The sequence below is a fragment of the Camelina sativa genome, chromosome 17, assembly GCF_030686135.1.
Source record: "Camelina sativa cultivar CO46 ecotype springtype chromosome 17, ASM3068613v1".
In the NCBI taxonomy this organism is placed as follows: Eukaryota; Viridiplantae; Streptophyta; class Magnoliopsida; order Brassicales; family Brassicaceae; genus Camelina; species Camelina sativa.
This window is the reverse complement of record NC_141896.1, coordinates 33,607,218-33,626,533: the sequence shown is the minus strand read 5'-3', so window position 1 is coordinate 33,626,533 and position 19,316 is coordinate 33,607,218. Positions and strand designations below refer to the sequence as shown.

At 35.0% G+C, this 19,316-nt stretch overlaps 1 protein-coding gene, 1 long non-coding RNA gene and 1 pseudogene across 3 annotated transcripts; all 3 read left to right on the top strand.

Moving 5' to 3' along the window:
* Positions 1 to 1,736: 1,736 nt before the first annotated feature.
* LOC104758139 (protein argonaute 1) lies at positions 1,737 to 8,358 on the top strand. Its single transcript, XM_010480960.2, has 22 exons — positions 1,737 to 2,030; positions 2,545 to 3,260; positions 3,355 to 3,563; positions 3,645 to 3,794; positions 3,871 to 4,004; positions 4,105 to 4,214; positions 4,335 to 4,441; positions 4,534 to 4,672; positions 4,743 to 4,859; positions 5,353 to 5,460; positions 5,562 to 5,633; positions 5,805 to 5,927; positions 6,025 to 6,187; positions 6,277 to 6,536; positions 6,652 to 6,794; positions 6,928 to 6,990; positions 7,080 to 7,143; positions 7,227 to 7,362; positions 7,458 to 7,531; positions 7,611 to 7,705; positions 7,815 to 7,846; positions 7,941 to 8,358. The coding sequence occupies exons 2-22, from the start codon at positions 2,553 to 2,555 to the stop codon at positions 8,150 to 8,152; spliced, it is 3,219 nt and encodes a 1,072-aa protein (XP_010479262.2). The 5' UTR covers positions 1,737 to 2,030; positions 2,545 to 2,552; the 3' UTR covers positions 8,153 to 8,358.
* Positions 8,359 to 8,998: 640 nt separating this feature from the next.
* On the top strand, positions 8,999 to 9,858 carry LOC147924679 (kinase-interacting family protein pseudogene; annotated as a pseudogene).
* Positions 9,859 to 12,138: 2,280 nt separating this feature from the next.
* Positions 12,139 to 13,956, top strand: LOC147924678 (uncharacterized). 2 transcript variants are annotated; one of them, XR_015585731.1, is made up of 6 exons: positions 12,185 to 12,495; positions 12,590 to 12,662; positions 12,754 to 12,908; positions 13,026 to 13,116; positions 13,214 to 13,284; positions 13,351 to 13,956. It is a non-coding gene; the product is annotated as an uncharacterized LOC147924678 (long non-coding RNA). The 2 variants fall into 2 exon arrangements; XR_015585730.1 differs by having other exon boundaries at positions 12,139 to 12,495; positions 12,590 to 12,908.
* Positions 13,957 to 19,316: the final 5,360 nt, after the last annotated feature.

The window sequence follows — 19,316 nt, the reverse complement described above, 5'->3', positions numbered from 1 at the left end:
CACTTATTAAATAAGGACAAACATGTATAATTCAAACTTTTCTTAATTTGTGTGAAATGTGTCAAAATGACACTCTTTGTGAAACGGAGGGAGTAGTAAATTCACCCCACCCAATCTCATTTACTCATCTCAACTAATTAATAATTTTTAGTTTCCAAAGCAACCTTTGAATGGTATTTACGGTTAGAAAAAATACAATATTTATTTGCAAATTTCGTTGCACAAAAAGATCTTACATGATAAATACTATATACACGTATAATACTTCAATAATTTGTGACATTGTATGTAACTCCTATTTCATCTTCGCATGAACAAACAACTAATTTTGGTTATATATGTATAAATCATCTTTGACTATGTATGTAAATACGACAAATAAGTCCTAAGAAATATGATACAAATTTACAAGAAGACTAAGGTATAGAAGCAAAGTATGTAAACTAGTGAGAAAAAAATTGAATTAAACGGACAAATTATACCATGTAATGACTCCACCCTATTCCCAAATTTAGAAAAATAGCAACACTGTAAAGAAGTATCACTTCCACTAAACCAGAAGTCATACTTCTATGTAATATAAAGTTACGGGGTGTTACTGGATTTTAATTTATAAAAAATTTTGAAGACTTCAAGAAAATCATGAAAAGTTAATAAGATAATTTTTTTAAGGATTGCTAGAGAGTATTCTATAGTTTGTTGATTAGTTTCCTAAAATCTTGTAAAATGTTTTAATCAATCTCTGTATTTTTTAATACTTTTTATGACTTTATTTTGTGAAGAAAGAGTATAAAATCATGAACCAATAACATAATAATTAAATTCATCAACAATCCTAGATTCTTTTGTTTTAATTGAATAACACAAAACTTTTAATGACTTTATAAAAGTTTGAATCCAATAACCCAAATTTGTTAAGATTTTAAATGACTTTTTACAAATCACAAACTAATAACACTAAACTTTAGCAGAGTTTAACAAATATTGATCTAATAACAACCAATTCTACGTAACAATTAAAATCTTTAAAACTTTATTCAAAATTTAAACCAATAACCTTCACTAAGAGAATGAAGTATATCCGATAAATTTATAAGAAATTCATAGTAGTTACCCCACCAAATTTCATTTACTCATCGCAATTGATTAATAATTCTTAGTTCCCAAAACAATCTCTTTATGGTATAGATTTATCTATCTAGAAAACTACATATACAGGGTTTTATTTAAGAAATTAAGGATCCTCCTTGATAATTACACTTCATTATTACTAATCTTCACTTGTAACATTTCTCTCTAACTAGCTTCTGTTTTGTTTTCCACAATCCGTCCGTTAAAACAGATTCTAAGATAAAATGACGGCCAGTTTATTATCAATGATGACTAGTGTGCATGCATTATCTAGCGCAGTTAAATAAATAGCTACTTGAACGAATAGAATAAATTAACGCCAAACCTTGAAGATTAATCGAGGTTAAGTAGGTAACGCATTACACTAATTAATTTAATCGGATAAATACGTAAAAATGTACTTAATAAAAGTATAAAAAACTATTAAACAAATATTTGGGTATATAAAGCGACAAAAATGTTTTTCGTCTTGTTGTTTTCGAGAAGCTTCTTTTTATTTATTTCTTGGAATTAAAAAATATTATGCAAATCCACGTCAGCAGCGCATTACAAAAAATGAAAGACCACAACACGACCTTGGGTCAGCATTACAAAGACCCAACCCTGACTCGCCACGTCGACAAATGCCAGCTAATTAAGGACGAGGATAATTTCGTAATTGAGTCCACACCAAAGAACCCTTGAGTTGCTCGTCGCGAGCGAAAAAAAAAAAAAAAAAGTGGGATTTAAAGTGGCAGCAGTAAAAATCACTTTTTCTTTGTTATCTCGTTTGGTTAGGAGAGCTGAGAGAAAAAAGAGAAGAACGCAGAGAGGAAAGAGAGAGGTAGGGTTGGGTGTTTCTGTACGGAGTTTTCTCGGTTAATCTAAGCTTCTCCGGCGAGAGATTGTAGCTATCTCAGGTAAAATCGCGGTGGTTTTGAGTTTGTTCTTCACTTAATCTGTGTTCGATCTGCGTGTTTACTTGGTTTTTTTGTTCTCTTACTCGATTGGGTGGATCCGCTTCTTTTTGGGGTTATAGTTCACTAATAGTTTCTTCTTCTTCGTTGATCTCTGTAATTTCGGATCTATTTACTTCGTAGCGGTTTATAGTGTGTGTTTTGTATTGTGTTCGTCTTCGAAGATAATTAGGGTTTTCTTCTTGTTGCTTGCTTTTTTTTGTTGAAGGTTTCGTGCTTGGTTTCTTACTTCTTTTTCTGATTACATCACTGATTGTAGCGGTTTTTGTATTGTTCGTCTTCGAAGATAGTTAGGGTTTTTTTTTTTTTTTTTAATTTCCTTGTTTGCTTCGATGCTTTGATGAATTCGTGCTTGTTTTCTTACTACTTTCTTCTGATTTACTTCGTTTTCTATGTTTTCTTTTGTCTTTCAAGGATAAGTTAGATATGACTCGCTGTTCTGTTGTTATTTTCACAGGTAACATTATGGTTAGAAAGAGAAGAACTGATGCTCCATCTGAAGGTGGCGAAGGCTCTGGTTCTCGTGAAGCTGGTCCAGTCTCAGGTGGTGGACGTGGTTCACAGCGAGGTGGTTTCCAGCAGGGAGGTGGAGGACAACACCAAGGTGGTTTCCAGCAGGGAGGTGAAGGAGGAGGACAACACCAAGGCGGAAGGGGTTATAACCCTCAGTATCAACAGGGAGGTCGTGGTGGTGGTGGTCGTGGTCGTGGATATGGCCAACCGCCACAACAGCAATACCAACAACAGCAACAACAGTATGGTGGTCCACAAGAGTACCAGGGAAGAGGAAGAGGAGGGCCTCCTCATCAAGGAGGTCGAGGAGGGTATGGCGGTGGCCGTGGAGGCGGACCTTCTTCTGGACCGCCACAGAGACAATCAGTTCCCGAGCTGCATCAAGCTACCTCACCTACTTATCAAGCGGTGTCTTCTCAGCCTACACTGTCTGAGGTGAGTCCTACCCAGGTGCCCGAACCTACTGTTCTGGCTCAGCAATTTGAACAGCTCTCTGTCGAACAAGGAGCTCCCAGTCAAGCAATCCAGCCGATACCTTCTTCTAGCAAGGCTTATAAGTTTCCGATGAGGCCTGGTAAAGGACAGAGTGGTAAACGTTGCATTGTCAAGGCTAACCATTTCTTTGCTGAACTGCCTGACAAGGATTTGCACCAGTATGATGTGAGTTTTGGTTACCTTGTTCCCTTAGCATTAGCTACCCTACATCTAATGTCTGTTTATGGATTAACCTGACAAAATGTGTTCTTTCTGTTAGGTTACAATTACTCCAGAAGTTACTTCAAGGGGTGTTAATCGTGCTGTGATGAAACGACTTGTTGATTCATATCGTGAATCACACCTTGGAAAGCGTCTTCCTGCCTATGATGGTCGGAAAAGTCTGTACACTGCTGGACCACTTCCGTTTGTCTCCAAGGAGTTCAGAATTACTCTACTTGACGAGGAAGAAGGGGCTGGGGGACAAAGGTTAACTTCTTATATATATATTTTTTGTTTGTTTTTTAATAAGGAATTTTCAGAATAAATAATGCATTCCCTACTTAACAGACGAGAGAGGGAATTCAAAGTTGTTATCAAGCTAGCTGCACGTGCTGATCTGCATCACTTAGGATTATTTTTAGAGGGGAAACAAGCCGATGCCCCACAAGAAGCTCTGCAGGTTCTTGACATTGTTCTTCGTGAGCTGCCTACCTCTAGGTACCCGGTTACTCATCCTAGGATGTTTTCTTTGTGAGTCTCAGCTGTTTCAGTTTTGCTAACATTTTAGAAACAGGTATACTCCGGTGGGCCGGTCTTTTTATTCCCCAGATATAGGAAGAAAGCAATCATTGGGCGATGGCTTGGAGAGCTGGCGTGGATTCTACCAAAGCATTCGTCCCACACAGATGGGCTTATCACTCAATATTGGTGCGATGGCATGCTGTATTACATTCAATAATTTTTTATTTCTGGATCTCCTTGTAATATTTCAGCTGACGTTTGTGCTGTAATTTTGTGTCTTATGCAGATATGTCATCGACAGCATTCATAGAGGCATCCCCTGTGATTACCTTTGTCTGTGATTTGCTGAACCGGGATATTTCATCTCGCCCTTTATCCGATGCTGATCGCGTGAAGGTATGAGTCAGTTGACATTTTCTGATAATAATTTTTTAATCACCTTCTGTAGGAAGTGAATAGCTGTATTCATCTACTCTTTTTTTGTATAATGAATTTCAAATATTCTTCTGTCAACAGATAAAAAAGGCTCTTAGAGGTGTCAAGGTTGAAGTGACTCATCGTGGAAACATGCGTCGGAAGTACCGTATTTCTGGCTTGACTGCTGTGGCCACTCGGGAATTGACGTGCGTATTTGTTTAAGCTTTGTTATTCTTATTTCGTGAATGGTGTGAACCAGATGAAATTAATTTATACTTTTTGCTTTTACCCTTTTCAGATTCCCAGTAGATGAAAGAAATACTCAGAAATCTGTTGTAGAATACTTCCACGAAACATATGGCTTTCGCATTCAGCACACTCAACTACCATGCTTACAAGTTGGGAATTCTAACAGGCCAAATTACTTACCAATGGAGGTAATGTTTAAATACATCATCAACTTTGATTAGATCACCAATCCTTCCTATTCTAATGCTTGTTGTACAGGTATGCAAGATTGTTGAAGGCCAGCGATATTCGAAAAGATTGAATGAAAGACAGATCACTGCTTTGCTTAAGGTGACCTGTCAGCGCCCCCTAGAACGAGAAAAAGATATCTTGCGGGTATGCTTCTTTATTTTGCGAGTTTCTAATTGCCAGCCTATCTTGCTAGTCATTTTAAATGATGTAAACTGTGGATCGTTGTAGAATGGGATAGTTGTAAAATCTGTTTCTTCTTGCTTGGTTGCGTGTGTTTGTTTGAATTAAGTGACTTTTTCATGCTATTAATTTAAATCCATATAAACTGGTGGTGAAAATCTCACTAGGAATGAATAATTTTAACACCTGTTTCTTCTTACTTGTCTGCATGTGTTTGCTTGAAACAAGTGAGTTAGCTTGAGATGATGCCTTTAGCTAATAATAGACAGCGAAGCTAATCACCATATTCAGAGTTGTGCTTTTAATTTAGCTGCCTGCTTATCTGTTTTCTGGAGAAATTTTGTATAGATATTTATCACTTCGAAGTTTTTAGCATGTAAATGTTAAGTATTCATCTACTGTTGAATACTCAATTGTTTATTTCTAACAAATAATATCATTTTCTTTGATTGGCTAGACGGTACAACTCAACAATTATGAGAAAGATCCCTATGCTCAGGAGTTTGGTATCAAAATAAGTACGTCTCTGGCTTCTGTTGAGGCTCGTATACTGCCTCCTCCATGGGTATAGTACTCTTTCCTCTTGTTTTTTGCTTTTACACTTTCTTGTTTACTCAAATTAGGGTTCCAACGTGAGTTTACTGCTTTTTTTTTTGTTTCCTGCAGCTTAAGTATCACGAGTCTGGAAGGGAAGGAACTTGTTTGCCTCAAGTTGGTCAATGGAATATGATGAATAAGGTATAGATGAAAAGGCTCCTGGATTCAACTAAGCACTTGAATCTTATTTCCTTGTGTTACCTATGTAATTATGCTGTCAGTTCTTTCAAAGAGTGTTTCCTTCGTGTTCGTTTTTGCAAGTAAGTGATCACAACATTTTCTATTGTCTGACTGCCATGACTTTCTCTGCAGAAAATGATCAATGGTGGAACAGTGAATAATTGGATCTGCATCAACTTTTCTAGGCAAGTGCAGGACAATCTAGCACGTACGTTTTGTCAGGAACTTGCTCAAATGTGCTACGTATCTGGCATGGTGAGTGTTTTAAAGTACAGCTTAATCAGTTAGCACAACGTGATCTGTTTATTTTTAACCTTTCCTACCCTATATTTTGATTATTTCTTACCTGCAGGCATTTAATCCAGAACCAGTCCTTCCACCAGTCAGTGCTCGTCCTGAGCAAGTGGAGAAGGTCTTGAAGACTAGATATCATGATGCCACATCCAAACTCTCTCAAGGAAAAGAAATTGATCTGCTTATTGTCATTCTGCCCGACAATAACGGATCATTGTATGGTATGTACCATGTTCTATGTGCTTCATTGTCTTTTTTTCCTTATTACACACTTTTGATTGTTAATTTTCCTTTGTATGATCTATTGCAGGTGATTTGAAGCGCATATGTGAGACCGAACTTGGCATTGTCTCTCAATGCTGCCTGACGAAGCATGTCTTTAAGATGAGCAAACAATACATGGCAAATGTTGCCTTGAAGATTAATGTGAAGGTTGGAGGAAGGAATACAGTGCTTGTTGATGCTCTATCAAGGCGGATTCCTCTAGTCAGTGATCGCCCCACCATTATATTTGGGGCTGATGTTACGCATCCTCACCCTGGAGAGGATTCAAGCCCGTCTATTGCTGCTGTAAGTTGATCTCATTTTACATTCTACTTCTTTGATCATATTCTTCCGTTTATCTTTCTGGCCTTGACCTTTTTGAATTGTGCTTGTCTGATTGACAATGAAATTTGTTTTTCAGGTTGTTGCATCCCAGGATTGGCCTGAAATTACCAAATATGCTGGATTGGTCTGCGCTCAGGCACATAGGCAGGAGCTCATTCAGGATCTGTTCAAAGAGTGGAAGGATCCTCAAAAAGGGGTAGTGACTGGTGGCATGATAAAGTACGTCTTGATATTCAGACAAGCACAATTTGTTTTTAGCTTCAGCTTAACTCTACTACTACTTGGTTTTTAGCTCCAGCTTGCTCTCAAGTAACAAATCTGTTCTCACTTTTTTTCCCTTACTTTCTGACAGGGAGTTGCTCATAGCCTTCCGTAGATCAACTGGGCATAAACCGCTACGGATCATCTTCTACAGGTAATTAACTCTACCTATGGCATTTACTTAACTATATAACTTCGTATCTTTCTTTCTAAAATGTATTATATGGTGGTATTTCCCTACAGGGATGGTGTCAGTGAGGGACAATTTTACCAAGTTTTGCTCTATGAACTTGATGCTATCCGCAAGGTAAGAGAAACTTCTAACAAATGGCTTGTGTTATGTGCTGGCTGTCTTTCTTTTTAATCTGACTTTAATTCAACCCATTTCAGGCTTGTGCTTCGCTGGAAGCAGGTTATCAGCCACCAGTGACGTTTGTGGTGGTGCAGAAGCGCCATCACACGAGGCTGTTTGCTCACAACCACAATGATCGTCATTCGGTGGACAGAAGTGGAAATATATTACCTGGTGAGACACGTTTGGATCTTTGAAATTTTTTGCGTGTACTTAATTAGCTGCAAATCCTTTTTGCATTGGTTTTAACCCCCTTTTGTTGATTGTAGGCACTGTTGTGGATTCGAAAATATGTCACCCAACAGAGTTCGACTTTTACCTCTGCAGTCATGCTGGTATTCAGGTATAACTCATAATCTCCAACAGTTAATAATCTCAGTGATTTTATGGAAGTGCTTAACAAATCAAAATTCCATGAACAGGGTACTTCTCGACCTGCTCATTATCACGTTCTTTGGGATGAGAACAACTTTACTGCAGATGGACTTCAATCTCTGACCAATAACTTATGTTACACGTAAGTATCTTTTACCCTTTGTATATTATACGTTGTTGTACAAGTGTTTAAGATAAAGAGGAAAAGAAGGGTAACAACATTTAAACCTACCTTTCTTTGTCTTGGACAGGTATGCAAGATGCACCCGCTCGGTTTCAATTGGTGAGTTTTGTGTTTCCCTCCCTTAATTATTGACATCTTGATTTTGATAGAAAGAAGAGAAAATTAAGTATTTTGGTGTTTTGGGATATTGTAGTGCCGCCTGCATATTATGCACATCTAGCAGCATTTAGGGCTCGATTCTACATGGAGCCAGAGACATCAGACAGTGGGTCGATGGCTAGCGGGAGCATGGCACGTGGAGGTGGAATGGGAGGTAGAAGCACACGTGGGCCTAATGTCAATGCTGCAGTGAGGCCACTCCCAGCACTGAAAGAGAATGTGAAGCGTGTTATGTTCTACTGCTGAGTTGATTCACCTCTACTCTATCCATGTTTTTTTATCTGGCCCTAATTAATGAATAAAATCATGTTTGCTTTCTAAGACTTGTCTTATGAGAAGTTGCTGCAAGCCTAGTATTTTGGATATTTCAAGTTCTGCCACTCTTTCTATATGGGTATGATGAGATGCTTTATGATAATAGTTATGTTTGACAATGACTACTTTTTTCAAAACAGACTTTGGTCCTTCCTTTAATTATGTGTTAAAACTTAAAATAGTATTTAAGATTATTTTATGATGTTATTCGTAGTTTCGACCACACTACATGACTAAAAATTGTACTAGTAAGATACTTAAACTGACGTACTCAGGTAACGTAATTTTGTTTACTGGGGTTCACAGCCTGCATGTGCGTAAAAATGCCTACAGCGGAAAATTTACAATTTTTTTTGGTAAGGCGGATATTACTGCCTCTTTTATGCTTCCTGTTGATTCAAAAGATTTCCGAAATCTCACCCTCCCTATGTTATACCCGATGAAAGTGTCCTTTCCGGATATTTGCAGCATTTATTGTAAAATTTTCAAAGCCCATTAATGTCCCCATATCCATCTCTCTCTGATTCAGGCGTTTGCCTTTTTCTTCCTTGTAATTTGAAAAATGCGGTTTTTGAATTTTCCTTGAGCTTCCCCTGTTTCTCTACCTTCCTTTAACCTGCAAAGTAATCACTCTTGGTGTGAAGACAGAACACATGGATGCCTCTCAGCTTCCTCTTCCACAATTGCCATCTTTCTCTGGTAAAGTAATCTTCCTATTCAAACACTCAGACTTCGTTGTATGCGTTTTTATGCTTACTTGGTTTGTAATCTTGGTGAATGAACACAGAGCTCGAGTCTCGGATGCAAGTAATGCGCGTCTCTGCTCTTGAAGAAAACCAAACCGGTGAAACGTTTTCTCAACGTGCTGAATGGTTTTACCAGAGACGTCCTCTCCTTCTTTCACTCTGTCAAGATCTCTACGATGGTTACGCCACTCTCTTGGACCGTTTCGATCACTCCAAACTACAAAACCCTAAACAACTCATTCCTCACGACAATGATACCGATACGGACATCACTTCCGAAGTAGAGAGCATCCTGTCCTTCCAACAGACGATGGAAGTCTCCATTTGTGATAAGCAAAAGAACATTGAAGAGTTAGTCTCGCAGCTCGTGAGTGCAAACTCGGAGAAAGATATCGCCAAGCACGAGTTACAACGCAGAGAACAAAACTTGCAAGAAGCTTCCAAGACGATTGAGTTGCTAAAGAAGCTTGTGATGTTGCTTGAGATGGAGAAAGAAGTAGCTGTAGAGGAAACTGCTAATCTCGGATACAAACTCACTTCTCTCTTGGAAGAGAACCGAGCGCTCGCCACCGAAGCGCTGTTTATGAAAAAGGAGGCAGTTAGGCTAGCAAGGTGCGTGCTTAAGATGAGGGATGAACATTTTCACAAGGTGTGTCATCTTCAGAACCAAATCTACACGCTGCAGTCATCGAGAGAGGCTATCTACGAAAATGTAACCCCGCCGAGTTGCTTTGGATTGGATAGTAGTAAGAACAAGAGCAAGAAGAGAAAGACGAGTGAAACAAGAAGTAGTGAACCTGGAGAGAAAAAGAGATCCAAGTGGTTAAAGAGACTCAATACCATCAATCCCTTTTCCAAATATTAGCATTAGCCCATCATCTTATGTGCTCCTGCAGCATGCTGAACTCTAAATTAGTTACTACTCTTTACATTGTATTCTGATAATAATTCAAAAGGATGGATAACAATAATGCCTGCGTCTGTTCTATTTGCCTCTATCTGCCCGGTTAGACATAGCAAAATTTATCATACCAAACACTTTGTTATAATCTATATAATAATAACAATCCGAATAAATGCTTTTTTCAATCGTACATTTTGAATAATTATTCAAAAATAATCTGTAGAAAAATTAGATTGTATGTTTTACAAAAAATTGGGATTGTTCAGTATAACAGTTTTTTTTTTTTAAATCGCAACTATTCATTGTAGAGTTGTATTTATTCGAATATTTGTATCTTTTGAAATCTATATATATTTGTTTGTTTGAACTGATTTCATTTTTTTTTTTGTCATGACACAAAATAATATAAAATTTTAATTTTTTTCTACATTTTTCTAAAATATTCTCTAGCATTTATTATTTGAAAACTAAATAAATTAGATTCATTGATGGACTTTAATTCAAGTATTGGTGATAGTAGATAGTCTTTTTAAAGAAAACTATTTTTGAGATTTTTATATACTCTTATTTCATAAAAATTCAATGCTATATAAGATTGTATTTAGTTTAATTGTCTAATTACTCCAATTTCTTGTATTCGTTTATTTATTTATATATTTTCTAATACCCATTTTTAAAAGGGGTTTTATGAAGTTTGCATCGTTTTTTCGACCATGTTTTCTTAAAATTTTCAAAGAAGGTTTTTACTATATTATCAGGGGTACGTTTTGATATTGATTTCTATGTTTATAGAGAAAGCTGATATTGATTTGTATGTTTATAGAGAAGGCTATTTCGACCATGTTTTCTTAAACTTCTCAAGGAAGGATTTTTTCTTTATCATCACGGGTTTGTTTTGATATTGTTTTATATGTTTATAGACTTTATTTCGTTAAGTGCCAGCGTTGACCAGCTAGTCAATGATTTGATCGGCGGTTCACTTATCATACATGCCAAGTTTACCAACATCATGGAATCGATGGAAACATTGAAGTCATTTTATTTTAAAACATCTCAAATTATTTAACAGAAGATAAACAAAGCTTTGTTTCGCATGTTGGTAGAGGAAGGAGTTGGAACAACAAATAAACTTTTCTCAATTCTTATAGAAATTGTTAATGGAGTAACATGGCCTATTGATTACTCACAGTAAAGCATCATAACGATATCATTAACAGTGAATTTTTGTCAAGATTTATCTATCTATGATAACATTTGGGAGCAACAAGCGAGTCTGAGTTCTATTGATACATGGAATGTTATGCCTAAGCCTGCTACTCAAGAATCAGTTGATTCTTTACGGAGAGTAAACATAGCAGAACAAACCAATGTGGAAAAAGACCGTATGATGTGCGCCATTTGTTTATTAACAAAATCTTTTAGAACTGCCTTGTGGTAATGTATTTCATTCTGAATGTATTGTTAGGTGGTTAGAAACAAGTAACAATTGTCCGTGTTGTCGTTTTGAGTTATCTTTGTAAATCGCATTTGAAACATGTATTATGTGAACCACGAGGTGGTGGGCTAGTGATTCTAGTCTTGGTGGAAGAGTCGCCCTGTTGGTCCATGCCAGAAATCGTTTCTTTCCAAGCGCAGAACTGTTCAACTTTATCCTTTTGGCCACATGGGTATGGACCCCATTGCTTACTGTCCATTTGCAAACCTGGGGGACCCTATCCGTAGGATACCCTTCCCCCAGAGATTAGTCTCATACTCCTCCATAGGTCTGGGGATTTACTCTGAGTTAACAAAAAAAACATATATTATGTGGTGTTTGCTTTATATTATATAGATCGATATTGTTATATAGAGTTTGTTAACAATATAAATATATAAAAAATATAATAATTACTAATACCATCAAAAAAAATTATTTTTAAAGAATTTAGCGTTGTTGTTTGTTTGCAGAAGAATTTAAAATGAGAAGAGGTAGAGTTATAGCTATTAATATATGAAGATTAATCTTAAAAAACGAAGTAATCATTTTCTTTTTTGAACAAATGAAATTTGAATTTAAACTATAAAAAAATATAGAAACAATTACTGAAATGTTATCCAAAAGTTGGTTTATTACTCATATCTATAAATCTTTTGAAAATTACTAGAATGTTTAGTGTGTTGGTTGTAATTACAATTTACTCTTGGGTTTTGTTTTTTGAATTTGAGTAAAAAATTAAAAAAAAATACACATCAACAAATTAAAATACACATCAGATATGATTTAACACGTCATTATGCATTTTTCTTATGCATTTTTCTTAGATCTACAGTTTTGTTTTCTCTTGTTTATATTAACAGTTTCGACTGTTCATAACCAAAAAAAAACCTCTCTCTTCTCGCCGAAACCTAGTTTCGCCGGCGATACTCTATTTTTGTCCACTCTCTCGCCGTCAAACAAATCGTATTAAAACTTGAAACCCTAGATGAGATGAGATCAGAGAACAGATCAAACACTGAGTCCACCGTCAGAATTAGAATCATTGTCGCCGACGATTGAACCAGACGCGCCGGACCTTATTTGCCAGCTCGATAATGTTCAAGGAATGGTCGATGCACTCACTTGCGTACGATGGAAACGCCACCAGGTATCTCCCTTCTTTGGATAAATCCATCTAGGGTTTTTTTAATTTCATCGATCGTCCCTTCACTGATCTCTCTGCGAAAACTATGCGAATCCAGGATGCATTAGTGGAGTTATCTGAACACGGAATAGTATTAATCGTGGAGGAATCAGGTTGTCTTCAAGCCAAAGGTATCGATTTCTCAGTTCCCCCAAAAAAAAATTCGATTTCACCATGTTTGTTTGTGGAATCTGAAATGTTTTGAGGTTTAATCGGAGAAAGCTATTCACGAAATACGAGTATGGGTCTCAAGGGAGACCGAGATTTGGAATTAGCTTAGGTCTTTTTGTGGATTGCTTGAACACGTTTTCATCACCTGGACATTCGAATACTATAGAGATGAAGTATCCGGGTCCTGATATGGAGCTTCTTCTCAAGTATGAACTTATGATCCTCTGCTTTTGTTATTTCAGAAATATCTGATGCTAATTTCACTTCCAGTTTTGTGAATATTACTGATTGAGTTAGCTGATGTGTGTGTGTGTGTATGTTAGATCTGAGATAAGAACGAGAATCCCAGAAACCGTCACATGGGACTATAACTTTGAGCAGGCAGGAAGTGTGCCACTTACTTTTACCGTTAAGGTTGTAGTAACATAGTTTAGTATTGCTGTTCACTGAACATTTTTATATCCTCTTTCGTAGATAGACTTCATTACATTTGATATATCCTCTTTCGCAGATAGACTTCATGTATTATGCCAACACAGATCTTCTCCTTGCCTTTCATTGTGATACCGTAGTCACCTACGGGTAACAATGAACTCAATTCATTCTAGTTGATCAAAAGAAGCTTTACTAATCAAGAATTGTAGCCAGGTTGTGTCAATTCTTCATATATTCGTAGAGAGAATGAGAGAGAGAGAGAGAGACACTGACGTTAGGGCTATGAGAAGGAGAAGAGGCAGTGTCTTCAAGATCATGATGACGACCAAAAGGAATCTCTCTATTTCTTGTCCTCTTGATGTTCATGGAATAATTAGACCCTTCTTGCTTAGACACGTGGAGAGTCTTCTTAGTGGCGACAAACGACGCTGCGTCGGAGATGGAGGAAGAGCTGCAATCTCCGGCGTGCACTATGCTTGAAGAAGCCTCGAAGAAATCCTCAAAGTACATAGTCCAGCTGCTTTCCTCCGGAGTTTGGTCGCCTGAAAATGCCGTTGTTTCATGTTTGCTCATAATGAAAGCATTGTTCATTGAACTCTCCATGAATAATTTGGAAGAGAAAAAGAGAGAAGGAAGAAATGAGATGAGAGTTCTCTTTGTATTGTTAGTTGATTCGTGATTGAATCGTTTTACAGTATATTTGTTAATATGTTAATCACAGCTATATTTGCTGTTGTTGCCTTCAGAAACTTGTATTTGTACCTATTAGTTGTGTGCCTATACAACATTAATTTAACTTTTTACTGTAGGGATCCTAAATTGCCTCCATATATCATCATCATGCTAGTTGTGCTTGTATAGAGTATGTATAGAGTATGTATAAAACTATAAATTAATTAAGAAACACAGCTTATACAAATTGCCATCTTTCTATATAACATTGAATTGACCATATGATACACATTAAATTGAGGCCATATGATACATATCTCTGTGTATTTAATATTGATAAATATTAAATAAACATATATGTTATGGCTGAGTTATTTATTTCGTACGGCTGAGTTATGTACTTTGTATGGCTGAGTTATGGCTGAGTTATGGCTGAGTTATGTATTTGGTACGGCTTCGTTTGGTCTTTCGTGTCGTGCCTCGATATTACAAAAAGTATTGTTGGGAAAACCCAACAATAATTCTGTGCTTGCTCAGATCCACACGCGTAATAAATTTATAAAGTTAGTTTTTTCACAATATATTATACAAAATAATTAAAAAATTGAACTCAAAATTCAAATAAAAAATAAAAAATTTCCGACGAAGTGACTAAGTGATAGCTGAGTTATTGACTTACACGGCTGACTTATGAAATATTTGTAAATTTATATTATTATAATTCAATATTTAAATGTACAATTGAAATAAGAATATTACAATTATTATAATCAATAAAAAGTAATAATTATAGAAAAGATTGATTTTTACACATTCTCACTAGAATGTGTTAAACATACAACACATGACGTTTAGGAGTTAGGATTAGGGTTGGGGTTTAGGGGTTGAGATGTAGGGTTTAGATGAGTAACATTTTTTGTTTTTTGGTTTTGGTTCTAATGTGTTCTAATGTGTTTGGTTTAAGGTGGTAAATGGATATACTAATATTATTACCATTTGAATATATTTTTAAAAAATCAAAAAAATTTTGGTTATTTCCGGTTATGGGTCGGTTAGATTAAAATATAACCATAAATAACTCAAAATATATTGTAATTAAGTAGATTAGCCTAATATAACCAAAAGTAAGCCGAATATAACCGAAATTAACCAAACATACCAATTCAAAAATACCAAATTGGAAAAATTATTTTTTTCGGTTTGGTCGGTTATTTAGTCATTCTAATTTGAGGGTTGACTGAGTTATGGTAAAGTTATGGCTGAGTTATGCAACGGATATATTAATTTATTATATAACTTCTCGAAAATACAAAAAGTGTTGTTGGGAGACACAAAAAATAATTATGTTTATTGTTAAGAACCACACACGTAATAAATGAGATTTAGTGATTTTTTATTTAAAAGGAATTCAAAATTTGAATTTATTTTTTTTTTTTAATTTTTTTTAATAAAAGTATTTCTCAAACAATTGACTGATATGGCTGAGTTATCGACATAAACGGCTGACTTATGAAATATTTGTAAATTAGAATTATTATAACTCAAAATTAAAATATAGAATGAAAAAATGAATATTACAATCATTATAAGCAATAAAAAGTAATAATTATAGACAAAGATTGATTTTTACACAGTCTGATCAAAATGTGTAAAACATTCAAAACATGACATTTAGGGGTTAGGGTTAGGGTTTGAGGTGTAGGGTTCATATTTCCAACATTATGGGTTTTAATATAACAATTTGGTTTTGGTTATATTGTGTTTGGTTTAAGGTGGTAATTTGGATATACTAATATGATAACCATTTGAAAATTTAAAAAATTTTGAAATTACTTTTCGGTTATTTCCGGTTATGGGTCGGTTAGTTGAATATATAACCATAAATAATCCAAATGTTACCCAAATTAGGTCGATTAACATAATATAACCGATAGCAAGCCGAATATAATCGTAATTAACCGAAAAATATTGGAAAAAAGAGTTTCCGGTACGGTTCGGTTTGGTCGGTTATTTAGTCATTCTAATTTGAGGGTTGGCTGAGTTATGGCTGAGTTATCGTTTAGGGTCTTCTCAATAATATGAAAACGTATTCTTCTTTCATGGGTCTTTTGTTCTCTCAGATTCCTAATAAGTATTAAAACGTCTCTCGATATTACAAAAAGTGTTGATAGGGAAGTGCGAAAAATCACTAATTCTGTGCTTGCTCAAATCCACACGCATAATAAATTCATAAAGTGAGCTTTTTATCACAAGATATTATTGCATATAATTAAATAATTATTATTCGAATTTAGAATTTTATTTTTCTAAAAGTATTAAAACGTCTCTCGATATTACAAAAAGTGTTGTTAGGGAAACGCAAAAAATCACTAATTCTGTGCTGCTCAAATCCGCACGCGTAATAAATTCATAAAGTAAGCTTTTTATCACAAGATATTATTGCAAATAATTAAATAATTATTATTCGAATTTAGAATTTTATTTTTCTAAAAGTATTTCTCTAACAATTGAATATTAAAATTATTATAACTCAAAATTTAAATTTAGAATAGAAATATGTCTATTATTAGGTTAACTGATGGTTTCCCGCCAAAATATCAATTTACGGCTGAGTTATGAAAAACGGAAAAACGAAAGGTCATGTGACGGCTGAGTTATAGTGAGTTATGGCTTAGTTATCACAAGAAACAATCTGAAAGTAAATGGATGATATATAAGACTTTACGGCTGAGTTATAATATCTACGGGAAAACGAAAGGTCATGTGACGGCTGAGTTATAGTGAGTTATGGCTGAGTTATCACAAGAAAAATCTGAAAGTAAATAGAAGATATATATGACTTTACGGCTGAGTTATAATATTTACGGGAAAACGAAAAGTCATGTGACAGCTCAGTTATAGTGAGTTATGGCTGAGTTATCAAAAAAATTATTTTTTTCGTTTTTATTTAATTCATATATCAAGAAAAAATAATTTTTACTGTTTTTCTTTTATTTAATAACTTTTTTATTTAGTTATTTTATATCTCCTAAATTATTATTTTTTATTATCATTTGAAATGAAAATAGACATAGACCTAAATTTTATTCAAAAATGTTACCAATCACTAACAAAACTAATTTTTTTGAAGTTGAGTTTGAATAATCATGTGTTATGGTTGATGTACAAGTTTGAGGTATATCCTTTGTAAAATTGTTAACTCAAAAGATTATTCAACATCATGGAAATTTTTATGAGTTAAAGATGTGGTAAGTTGAGTTATCTATTTTTTTTTAATTAAAAAAAGGAAATTTAGTTATATAATACAAAAAAATATTTTTTCGTTTTTATTTATTTCATATATAAAGAAAAATAATTTTTACTGTTTTTCTTTTATTTAATAACTTTTTTAATTAGTTATTTTATTTCTCCTATTTGAGTTGAGTTATCTATTTTTTTTAAATTAAAAAACGAAAATTCAGTTATATAATACAAATAATTATTTTTTTCTTTTTTATTTAATTTATATAGTAAAAAAAAATAATTTTTACTGTTTTTCTTTTATTTAATATCTTTTTTTAATTAGTTATTTTATTTCTCCTAAATTATTATTTTTTATTATCATTTGAAATGAAAATAGACATAGACCTAAATTTTATTCAAAAATGTTACCAATCACTAACAAAACTAATTTTTTTGAAGTTGAGTTTGAATAATCATGTGTTATGGTTGATGTACAAGTTTGAGGTATATGATGTGTCTGCATTTTATAGGGGTTTAACTATAGTTTTTAGGTTTGTTTTGAGTCTTTTCCTAAGTCCAAGTGTGCTTTTAGAGTCCTTTTAGTCCTTTGTGAGTCTTTACAAGTTCTAGGTGACTTTGGAAGGAATCTGAGCGTTTTGGGGATGAAAACATGCATCTGGAGTTAATTGGTTGAAGACTGATTCGGGCTAGTAAGCAGATGGAGTGAAAGCAGAAAAACGTTCCGGATCCACTGATCCTCGCGAGATCGACCATTCCCGTCCCCGACGCAACTTTTCCTTATTTGTTTTAAACCGACTTTTAGGGTTTTATTTTGATATTTAAGTTAGAGGCACGGCTTCCAGAGACATAAGCTTTATTTTCTGAGACTATTTTGTATTGAGAGCAAGGGGAGAAGATCTCTAGTCCTTCTTGACACTTTGGAGAAGATTTCTAAACCCTATTTTCTATTCTTTTGCAATTCAATTATGTTATCTTCATCATTGATTTGCTGTTTCTGCTTTTCCATGTCTGAGTAGTTTCACTGTTGGGTTTAGGGTTTCATAAGGGTTTCTATGATTAATTGATGCTAGATTTGTTAGATTAGGGATTGATCTTATTGTTCTTCATCTATAGTTGTTCTTAATGCTTAAGCTAGATTGATCACCTAGATTAAGATCTTAGGTTTAATTCATCGGGGCACCAAAAGTGTTGTTGAGTTGCTCGAAAAGAACATAGGTGAGCAAGGTGATCCTTAGCCAACAACAGTTGAAGTTGAGGCACCTTGTGAACATAATCAAACTTGAACTTATTGCTTGCTAGGATTGTTTAGATTCAAACGACAGTTTAGAGTTTTATCAATCCCTTGCATAGATAGCTAATGCTGCGACAGTAGGTTAGTTTTACATTCGAGATTTGAGTTCAAGAACGGTGTTTAATGCTATCCCAATTTATCATCTAATTTCGTGGTCATGTCCCCTAACTGATTCCCTGCGCCCAATATTTCCTTTTTGATTTAGAAACAACTTATTTACTTTCCGTTTTTGATTAGTTACTTTATTCACAAAATTTCCTCTTTTGTCTTAGCTATATTTAATCTACATAATTTCATAGTGTAATTGTTTGGTCCCTGTGGATTCGACCCTAAAGTGCTACGATGACACCACTTGATCGTGGTGGAGTACATATTAGGTTTTAATTGACCTGTTGATCAATTTGGCGCCGTTGCCGGGGACCAAAACGTTGCCTTTGAAATTTTAGATTGAAGTTTAGTCTAAGTTCTGTTTTATTTGTATTTACTAATTTGTTCTTGTGTTCTTTCTCTTGTGTTTTAGGTGCATGCAAACAAGGAGCCACAAGCCTACTGATTTGCGTAATCTGCAAAACGGAGAGTTAGCACAGCTTGAACGAGAGAACCGAAAAGCAAAAGCCCAGTCAGACACTATGGACGACAGAAACAATACTGAAATTCGTCAACCTAACCCTCAAGAGGTCGTTATTCTGCCTCCTCCTCCTGCACCACAAGAGCATAATGCAGCTGAGCTGAATCCACCAGCAAGACGAACTACTTTGAGGGATGAAGATGCTCACAACAGGCTATTTGCGAATCGGTCTGCGATTCAACCTCCTGCTCCTACGAGACAAGATTATGAGATCAAGCATAGCCTGATCAATTTGGTCCAGAACCATGTGTTTAATGGATTAGCATCAGAGAGCCCTCTGGACCATATTGAAGCTTTTGAGAGATTGGCTAGTACAACAAGGTCTAATGGAGTTCCATATGATTA